This window comes from Patiria miniata, unplaced genomic scaffold (assembly GCF_015706575.1).
Source record: "Patiria miniata isolate m_02_andy unplaced genomic scaffold, ASM1570657v1 HiC_scaffold_24, whole genome shotgun sequence".
In the NCBI taxonomy this organism is placed as follows: domain Eukaryota; kingdom Metazoa; phylum Echinodermata; class Asteroidea; order Valvatida; family Asterinidae; genus Patiria; species Patiria miniata.
The window spans coordinates 5,609,768-5,620,859 of NW_024037063.1; the positions used below are offsets into that span (position 1 = coordinate 5,609,768).

Genomic DNA, 11,092 nt, shown 5'->3' on the forward strand with positions numbered 1-11,092 from the left:
AAATCCCCAACCTGCCCTCTCGACAGCTAAACCCCCTTCTGACCAAACCTGGATACGCACCTGCGTTGTACATCTAAAAACAATTAGGAACGATTTCCACCATATAGCGCTACTATTAGATTTATCCACCCGATTTCTTCGATGTAATTTCTCTCCAAATCTAACAGTTTGCTGCTGGATCTCGCGCTGAGATTAACGAGCCTTCCATCTCTCTGGGTGGCGAGGTGACCCTGACCCAAGCAATCTCCACCCTCCACGTTTACCGTGCCATCTCCCAGCCCGCCTACATCTTGGCCCCCCAGACAGACATCTTCGGCTACGCCTTCGCTATGACCGCTAGCTCCAGTCCCTCAGCCGGGCTTGACTGACTTCGGCGCTGAGTTGGAGGAGCTTGCCCGGCGAGTTGAGGTCTTTGCCGGGGACATTTTGGGCAAATCAGCATCAAGTGGAGAGGTAACTCTGGTCCATATCTAAATTTAATTTATCACTCAGTACTTTCAGAGAGTGGTATGACAACCTTCATGATCCACAGTCACAGAATTCCAGAAATTATTGTTTCACCGTAAGCAATGTTTGTTGAAGATTCTCTTGGGATGGCCATTTTTTTTTTTGTAACAAAGCTTAATCATGCGACCACAGATGTAGGTGAGTAAGTTGTAAACCTTGGGGGCATTATGTCCACATGTTTTTTATTAATTCATGTTTTTGTGTATGGTAGATCTTAGCCCTGTTTGGATACCACAACAATGACAAGTACCGAGATAAGATCGGCAGGCAACATCCACTGTCCAAGGGTTTGAGTGGATCATGTACGACCAGAAGGAGTAAGACATTACAGTTTTCTCCTTTGAGTCATATTTTCACCACCCAATTATCTTATGCATATGAATATCAAGCGAGGTTAGAGTAGGTGTCGTTTTTACTTGACGTGACGTGACATCTTATGACAATGCGGAGACTTGACATGACATGATTTGACATGACATCCCATGACACTGACGTTGAATTACATGATATGCAACGGAGATCAAACAATTTTACATGACACAATACGTCATGTCATGGAGTCGTGCTTTTTCATGAACAAGGGCATGATAGTTTTGTGGTAATTAATTTCAAATGGATAGTCAGTTGTCATGACATGACATTAAATGACAATGCCAGACTTGACATGACATGACATGACGTCCAATGGCAATTGGATCAAATTACGTAATATGCAATGAGATAAACAATTGTGCACGACATGACATGGCATGCGGTGGCAATGGCACAACTACTTACACGACACGAGGTGATGGGGGACACTCTTTTTTCGCGCCTTGCAGTTCATAGCTCACCCTCATTTCCCAGAAGCCATCATCGGGCAGTTCTACAGGAACCTCCTGATTTGGAACGAGCAAGGCTTTATGTATCAGATTCTCCTGATGCTCCTTGTCATGCTGGGCTATCCCGTCATCTGTCTGTTGTACATTTTCTTTCCAGTCCCAAAAGTGGTTAGATTCGCCAGGAATCCGTAAGTATATACATGTACATGTAAATCGTGTAATTTTTAGTTTTAATTTGCTTGGAAATGATACCACTTGGACAGATTACCAGGATATTAAACACAGTTCAAAGGCCTCCCACCCTGAAATCGAAACCAAAATCAAAGGCTTACTTTAAGATTAAAGAAAATCATATTTGAAACTGTGACAGATAACATTGATTATACATGTATAACTATTTTAAACTTTCTCAGCCTTCAAAGCGTCAACAACAATAAGTTTTAAAAGAGAAAAATGTGTTTATTATTACAAGCACAAATTACGAAAAGTTACATCTTAAAACAATTATTACTTTTATACCAAAAGTATCAAACTTGGTTTTTTCAATGTGGTTTCATTTGTAGGTACGTGATGTTCCTGATGTACTCAGGTTCAGGAATCACCTTCCTCACCCTCATCATTGCTTTGACTGTGATCGATAAGGTCAACAACTATCAGGCAGCGGAGGGGATGTATGCACTGCTTCTGGTTTGGATACTCGGTGAGCGCTGCCATGTCTATAAGGACACTAAAACAATACTAAACCAAATACATTTTACACTTAATCAATGTTTAACATGTAACCCAACGTTGGTCAGTATACCAACTGTCTGCATTCTTGGGCAAATTCTCTATCCAAATTGACATTGAGTTGAGGTAATTTCAAACCAATGTTTGGCAAATGGCATTGCTGAACAATTTGACCCTAGTTTTTAAAAATGTACTTGTAATTTGTCAAACTGGAACCCATCTGATTACAGCTGGGTACAAGTTGGACTGTTCTTGAGTCTAATTTTACCACATTTTTCCCAGAGTACACTCCGTCAATTTATTGTCTGACTGGTTTCCTCATCAGGTATGATGTGGCAACACATGAAGAAACTAATGAAGCATGGCCTGAAGGAATATCTGTCTGATAGTATGCGCATCGTAGAAGCTATCATCATAGCCTTGTACGTCACGGTCTTCGTCCTTCAGTGGAATGGACAGATCAATGTAAGTTCATCAAATATAAATGATGATACGTTTTTATTTGTTCTCCAAGAGTTGTGTGTTGTAGAGAATCTTAGTCCGTGTTATCCCCTCATTGAAAGATATTACTTTTTAGCTTTCCACAGAACATTTCAAAATCCAAGCCCGTTTTACTGAACTGTAATTCCTTGAAACACGGCATTTTTTTTAAAGAGACATCAAATATTGGCCTAACACGTAAAAACACTTTGTGATCAGGTGTCAAAATCGGCATCAAACGTGTGGTCCAATTTTGCTTACAGATTATCTCGAATGTCGTGCTTCGTCGCTCCGCACGTCACATCGACAGCAGCAACTTCACGGATCTGCAAGACCATGTGTCGACAGTCCTGTCGGGTTTCCAAGGCCGACTGAACGACACTCTAGCCGAGGGTGTCGACGGGATACTCACGGGGGTTTTCTCCAACTGCCACCCCATGACAGGTGTGAACAACGTGGCTGAAATGCCATCCCTGACACCCCTTCAACAAGTAGTAGTCGACTATGACCAGTTCGAGCCTGTCATCGTGGCCCAGACTCTCTTTGCGGTCACCATTGTGATGTCCTTCATTCGCTTGACGAATATTTTGTTGGTCAGCGAGACGGTCGGCCCGCTGCGCATCTCTCTCGGCGCCATGGTGGGGGACATCCTCAAGTTCTGCGCCATCTTTGTGGTGATCTGGATAGCCTTCGCAATCGGTCTGTACAGCAACTACTACTCTGCCGGGCAGGCGGCATCACGCCCGTGCTTTGCAGATGGTGGCAGTTGGGAAGACTGCGCATTCTTGACCGGCTTCTCAACGTGAGTAAATTGCGCACTGTCTTACAAGTTTTTAATGGGTATCGCCCTCACAGAAGCAGGAGATACACACTAGACAAACCAGGAAAGAACCCCGAAATCGAACTAACAAAAGATATCGTTAAAATTTCGCTTGACCCAAATTACAGGGCATTGGTATAGAAGGGAAAAGGTTTTTGGTTAAAGGAGTTCCAGAGAGAGAGGCAAGAGGAGAGAGGCGAAACAAAACTTGACGAATGCCTAGCCTCCGGAAATGTAACAGTAAATGGATTTGACTAGAGAAATATAGTGAGTAGAATGCTCAATTTGAGCTTACTAACTCCAGATCTCTTAAATGTATGTAGCACAGGCTTTGCTGCCAAACTGTTGTCATGTCTATCACAAGTAAATCACAAGTCGTATCTAGCTTAAACGAAAGTGATTGATAACCCATTCAAAGAAATGTGACAAGGGCATTCTTTGTGACTGCATGCTCGTCCAGGCGCGGATCCAGGGGGTGGAGGGGATTTTGGGGGTCAACCCCCCCCAGCTCTGTCCCCCCCCAAAAAAAAAAAATTATCATAAAAAAATAAGTCGAACCCCCCCCCCCCCGTGTGACAACCCCAAAAGATTTATACTGGTATAATGTCCGCCTGTTCAAAATACGGTACACCATTCTGTAATCTAGTGTTAAAAATCGTCCAATTTGAACCGCGCCCCCCATTGAAATATGGTACCAGGTCCCCCCCCCCCCTCCTGTCAAGTTCGGTCTGTCATGTGATGGAACTTGTGTTTCGACTTGCGTGGACTTGGCCGCCATTTTCTGCAACATTACTGTCATATCATGCACTGCGTACGGTACATAACTTTTCAGTGCTATTTACAAAACAAGTTTATTAATTCATTGATAGACATTGGTATATGTTTGACCTTCCAATTCGCAGACCTTTGGATACTATTGCGAGCCTGTACTGGTCTTTATTCGGGATGATAGATCTCGACGTTCTTGAGCTGACTGCCCACTACTCCGTGGCCGAGTTTGTCGGCACGTTCCTGTTCCTCGCCTACCACATCGTTGCCGTGTTGGTCCTTCTGAACGCCCTCATCGGTATGCTGTCCAACACGTACAACTTAACAGAGGTAAAGTGGGACGTAAAATCACCTGTGCCTATTAATGTCGTCAGCCGTTATGAGAAACGGTGGCGCTCTTTGATTTGGGTAAACTCCCATGTGTTTGTATTAAACGTTTCCCCCAATTTGTAATTAACCAAAACAGGGCCCTCTCTGTGTTTCGCCGTATCTCGAAAATTATATAATGGCTTTGCTAACAACGAAATTTCATCTCCATAAAGCACTGTAAAGCTGTTAGCATGCTAGCCTGTGACATACTTCAACCCTAGGAATGAAATTTTATGCAGGGGGGGGGGGAGTTGGATTGTTACGTTTAAGCAGAGACATGAGATTAGGGCCTCAGAACCTGCCACAGTTGTCTGTAAGAGAGTTGAAATCCGAGTTGACTTTCAAATTAGACAAGATCTTGACTGGTGAATGTACCTCCCATTGCAATCGGATGTCTATATTTCTTATCTGACCACTTACAGGAGCACGCTGACACGGAGTGGAAGTTTCACCGTGCCGCTGCCTGGACCTCCTTCCTGCGCCCCGTGGGAACACTCCCGCCTCCCTTCAACCTGATCCCGTCCGTTAAGAGTTTGTTCGGCTTCTGCAGATACATTGTAGGAATTTGGCTCAAATGCGCACGACGAAAACAAGTCAACCGGGTAAGGGTTTCTTCTTTTAACTCCTATGCAAACATACATTCTGTGCTAAGTTGTCCCTTCAGTCAAAATCAATCAAGTGACTGTTTTCAACAGTTCAGAGCTCCCAGCCTACATGTTTATGTAACTTGATACGACTGTGCTTTGACTGTAGGCAATTGATGAGACTACTATGGCTACCAGTTGCCTGCTTTTGTCTGTTAGCTGAATTTGACTAGTCAGAGTGCTTGCTTGAAATAGGATGACTGTTGGTGACTAATAGTCTGATAAGCCTGCATGGGCGTCGCCAGGATTTTTTCTAGAGGGGGGCAAAACATATTTTTGCCAAAAATGCCTGTATTTCTCAACACTTTTTCGATTTATCAGTTTTAGAGGGGGGCAGGGACATTTTGCCCCCCCCCTCCCCCACCATTACATTTACACCACTATGACTTCGCGCCTCTTTTTCTTTTCTTTTTTCTCTTTTTTTTTGGGGGGGGGGGTGATTTTCCGGGGGGGAGTGCCCCCCCCCCTTTGCCCCCCCCCCCCTCCTCGCGACGCCCATGCTAGCATGTGTAACAGGCATGACAGGGGAAGCGGATGGACTACCTGTGACTGTTCAACAGTAGGAGGGTTAACCATTTTATCTAACGTGGAAAATGAACAGAACTGCCGGCTGTTAAGACACTTGCACAGTCTTAGTAAACTTCCGCCCATGTCACTTTGCAGAACGTTACAAAATGAAATTGCATCTTTCTTTCTTTTTCAGAAAGACAAATACTCCAAAGAAGAGCTTGCTGGGTACACGGTAAATAGAAACGTCATTTGTACTTTTTTTACATCTCTGGAAAATATTGAATTAAAATATATTGGCGATGAGTCGCAGGTACTACCAATTTTCAAGATTTTAATTTCCGTACAGTCTTAGTGTTAGGCTAACAATTAGACAGCACTTTAATATCACAATAGACCTTGTTCACGAGGAAAATAGATCGCGTTCCCTGAATCTGTTTCAGGAGTTGTAAACTTATGAATGGGATGTTGCGAGACTATTTTATGATTGGAGTGGGTCCAAGCCTCGCTTCCAATTTTTAAAAAAGGTGCAAAAACATCAGGTATGTTTAATTGCAAATTTTCAATTATCAATCAGAGCAGACGGATATTACTCTATAATGAACTATAATTCGTTGATTTTATGTCAACTCGCAAGTTCCAAAAATGAAGAGTTTACTTCGCTTTCAATCTAATATGACCGATTATTGAAATATACTGTGGTGCCAGGGATAAGGGATAAAGACAAAAGAAGGTTTATCAATGTGTGGTTTATATATGGTTTCCTTTCTCGCCCACGTGTAGCGGGCCTTGAAACTGACACGTGACCGCTACGTTCAGGATCACTTGTCATCGACCTCCACGAACTCCGAAGCAGCACGAACACGTGATGTACAATCACTGAGGAATGACGTCACTTCATTCAGGTAACCTGGCAACTTTACACCACGTGATAGACTTATTATTAAACTATAGTGAACCATCATTGATGCCTTTTATACTCTATAAAATAAACGAGTTACAAGTACCTCCACGCGTTTGTTTCACTTTCGTACAACTTTTTAAACAGCTATACCAATGTTAATTACCCTACGAAATTTGAAAGAATTTGTGCTCTCCTTTTTTGGTAAAACTACTGTGTAGTCTTTTGCAAAAAAAGTGTCAAAGTGTTTCAGATAGACCAGTTGACGCCTGATTTCCTCCACCGTTCAGATTCTTTGCCCAAGACCGCTTGGAGGCTCTCAACAAAAATCTCATCCTGTCCAACGAAAAGTCATCCGAGTTGCGCCGAAAGCTGGATGACTTGGACCCGCTGAAAGGCTTGAGTATCGACGTAGTCGGGGAGGCTACCCAACTGACCGAGAACATCGACGAGCTGTCCCGAGAGGCAGACGGGTTGAGAGAGGAACAGACGACGGAGATTACTGACAGGGACCAGGAGGCTGAAGACCTACGGGACAAGATCGCCGCTCTCCAAGCCAAGATACAACAGCTCATGGCCAGTCACTCCACTGAATTGGCCAAGAGGGACGGCCATGAGGCGCATCTCAGTGATCTCATCAGCGGACTGGAGAGGGATAAATCCAGCCAGAAGGACGAGCTGGAACGCCTTCGACTAGACAAAGCTGAGCTAATCAACAATGTGGGGAGGTTGCTGGAAGAGATGGGCAAACTGCAACTCCAGGTGGCCAAACTCAAACAACAGATACCTGCACCGACCGTAGAGGTTCCTGATGAACCGGAGCAGGAACGCCTTGGTTTCTTCCGACGGATCGCTAACGTGGTCGAGAAGAAAATTACTGACCTCGGCGAGGGGTTGACAGCGGTTTGTTTATAATCCAGAAGCTTAGTCATTCTATTTAACATTACTACACTGATTTTGATCATCAAATGAGCTGTCTTTGAGACCTTAACAGTGATCAAAGAAAAAAATGTGTATGCTAAAATAATTATCTATTAGTGCGAGCATAAGTTCACAAATAATAACATTCACAGAAGCTTTCTTGTGACTGTATAGGCTAGCCTTATTTGAGGATGTTTGGTCACACTCTAGTAACTTAATAAAAACGTTCCCTTGATACTCTAAAATACACTTACATGTATATCAATTTTATAAAATATTCTCCGTCTAGATTTTCCCGTCTATTTCATTCTCGTGCTTTTGTGATAAGAAGTAATATTTGTTCCAATTCAATTATTTCCAGGGTGGAAAATATGAAGACAACTTGACAGGGGAAAGTGAGCAATCACAGACAGGAAGAGAAAAACAAGATCCTAGCCCTCTAGAACGAGAGAAAGAAAAAGAGTTACGGGCAGAACCAGAAGCAGACGTTGAAGCGGCGAGAGTTCCAGAGACGTCAAAGAAAGAAATCGAGGTACAAAAGGAATCAAGCGAGCAACAAATGGCAAGTCCAGCTCAGCAGGTAGATTCTAGATCCGATCAAATGCCTCTCGAACCAAAGGATGTCAAGAGTCCACGTCAACAGCGTGAAATGATTGAGGATCCAGCCCTAGATACAAAGGAACAAGTAGAAAAAGAAGAACCAGAACCCGAGAGAGAACAAGAGCAAAGATCAAGCGCTGAGACAGAGCCTACCACTTCAGTCGAAGCACCTGCCTTCCTACCCGATCCAGAAACCGAGTCCGCACGTGCCGAGGCACCCAAAGAAGAGCCAGATTCGGTGGCAGATTTAGAAGTGACTGATTATTTCAAAGGAATCGAGGCAGAGTTACAAAGTGAACCGGAGCAAAGTCTAGAGAAAACTACATATGAGGAAGCAGGGCAAAGCCTGGAAGCCGAGGAAACGCCTTTAGAGGCAGACACCCTGCCCGAACAAGCTAAGATACAGAGACACCGGGCTGAAGCAGTTCAAGATCTAGATGTTGATGTCGAAGTTGAAAACGCAGCACCACAGTCCGAGCAAAGGAAGTATGTTACCACGGATGATCTAAGATCATCACCCTTTGAAGACATAGATTTGCCACCGTCCCCAGACACCTCACCCGTCCCAGTACAGGAACCGAAACAGTCAGAAGAATCATTTCAAGATCAAATGGTACAGGTAGAGCTTGCATCACCAGACAAAGAGAGTGAACCTAAACAAGAGCAAGATTTTCAAACGACAGATGCAGTTCGAGACGCCCCGGCCAAGCAAGTAGAGGAACAAAAACAGCAGCCTCAATTAATTCAAGAACCAGAGTTGGATACAAGTCTCAAGACACCCGAGAAAGAGAGTAATTTAGAGCAGGCTCCTGACATATCGACAAGTGAAGCTGGGTCTTCCTTCGTGGAAATAGATCTGCCATCAACTCCAGCATCAAAGCCAGCAGAAGAGGCAGGTGATATTGGAGAAACCAAGAAAACGGAAGATACACAACATGAAGAGGATCTCGAGACGAAATCGGAAGAGCAAGATACTGAAGAAGAACCGGTGATTTGGCAGTTGTAATTCCTCGACCCTAAGTAAACCCACGCTTTCGACTTTGGCAAACGGGATGATCGAATCACTCTCCTATAAAATACACAAAAAAATATCTCATTGCGGACAATACCTCGGCAATTGTTGGCTGTGCCAAAATCCATAGACGTATTTGTATACTGTCTTTGAATGAAGTGATTTATTTTGGTGTGAAAGTTTTAAAATTGTTTATACCACAGTGGGGTCTGTGTCCTTTATAACTGTTTCGATATGATACTTGTTATACCGCTTTCTGCTATAATTAACAAATAGTTTATCCTCAGATAAAACAAACAAATTGAGATTACATATTATGCCAGTATTGTCAGCCGATATGTGTTTTCGACTCCTCACAATGTACATGTATTATGTCTTATGTCGTCCTTTTTATTGTGCTTGAATTCACTAACAATACTTATACTAAACTAATTAATATACCATCAGTGTCTTTATGTTACCGAAACATTAAGCTGATCTTATTTCTCCAAGTTTTTAAGGCCAAAAGCCGAGTACTAATTGGTCCTCCTTTTTTAAGTAATAATGCAAACAAAAATCGTTCTATAGCAGGATGATTAAAAAAAAAAGCGACCAGGATTAATGATTTGTTTCCTAAAAAGCAATCAAATTTGATGCACCAACGATGATGTCTCAAATCAGCATATTTTTTTTGGGCAATGTATATATCCCGGCAATAATGTGTTGAAAACCATGGACGTATTTGTACGCACTGTCTTTGAATGAAGTGATGTTGTGTGTGTGGTAAAGTTATAAAATTGTTGATACCCGAGTGGGGTCCGTGGCATACATAATTTAGTGGTCAGACTTGAGTGGGGTCCGTGAAATACATAATTTAGTTGTCAGACTTGTTATAAATGTACATTGTACCTCTCTGCTATAATTAACGAACGGATTATCCTCAGATAAAACGATGATCACATGTACCTGTATTATCGGCAAATGTTTTTTCGACTTATTTACAATGTGTTGTTATATTTCCTATTTATAATTATGGAAGAAATCGTACTCGTCTATAATCCACGCTTAGGCCCCCTTTCGTATGGTAACTAAGTTAATTCATTAATGAGTAATACATGCGACTTAATAAGACCGAAGTCTTATATAGCGCACGTCTCTACCAACAATTAGGTATCAAGGCGCTGGAAATTATGTCTATGAGAGACAGGTAAATGAAGTACATGAGAAATATGAGAACCATTATGTAGCACCTTTATACATGTAATGGTTTATACAAGATGCTGTGGCGCATTAGGCCCCCCCAAAAAGTCTCCGGTTTCTGGTATGGAGCTTGCCCAAAAAGTGGTGCGGCGACGCGGCTTTTTTTTTTTTTTACCTGACTTTTTTGCTTCAAATGTCGGCTGATGACTGCAAATGGTGCCCGACTAAACTTAGTGCAAATATATCGGAGTCCAGAGAGGCCACATAAAGCTTATTCTCGACCATGACCCAATCTAAAAACACGTTAAAATTGTGCAGCAGCAGGATTCCAGTCAAACCAGTGAGTTTGGCGGTTTTGAGACATCATCTTTCATTGAAAAAAAAACTTTTTCATTTTGCCGACGCGCATGGCTACGGCGACGCGCGCGCATACCAGAAACCGGAGACTATTTTTTGGCCTTAAGCAGGCACTGCCAGAAACACCGGGTTCTTTTACGTGCAATGCATGGTATTTTGTAAGCAATATCTTTTAAAAAGTGTATTATTAATTAATATTGATTTATATTGATGTAATATCAGTATAAACATGTACATGTACAGTACATGGATACAGGTATGGCGCTCCCAAGAAAAAAAATATGTTAACGTCACACTTCCTTTTTTTTCATCGTGCTTTTGTGTTGGTAGTTTCCTATTTTTCGCGTTCTATAGACACACTGTCAACACTTTGCCCATACAAAAAATACCGAAACATGAAAACTACAGCAATTACGTGCAGTTGTCTTCCTCCCAAAAATAATTATCTTCTTCATGCTTAGGAGTAATGTACATGAA

The 11,092-nt window shown here is 42.5% G+C and overlaps 1 protein-coding gene across 1 annotated transcript in view; it reads left to right on the top strand.

Annotated features, from left to right (window-relative positions):
* The window catches only part of LOC119731828 (transient-receptor-potential-like protein), a 10,545-nt gene extending 516 nt beyond the window's left edge, over positions 1–10,029 (top strand). The window contains 13 exon segments of the mRNA XM_038205102.1: positions 168–355; positions 357–453; positions 719–804; positions 1,307–1,516; positions 1,892–2,028; positions 2,383–2,522; positions 2,801–3,339; positions 4,260–4,455; positions 4,917–5,096; positions 5,842–5,880; positions 6,429–6,550; positions 6,837–7,449; positions 7,829–10,029. Coding sequence (XP_038061030.1) covers positions 168–355; positions 357–453; positions 719–804; positions 1,307–1,516; positions 1,892–2,028; positions 2,383–2,522; positions 2,801–3,339; positions 4,260–4,455; positions 4,917–5,096; positions 5,842–5,880; positions 6,429–6,550; positions 6,837–7,449; positions 7,829–9,073 — 3,792 coding nt within the window. The 3' untranslated portion in view covers positions 9,074–10,029.
* The last annotated feature ends 1,063 nt before the right edge of the window (positions 10,030–11,092 follow it).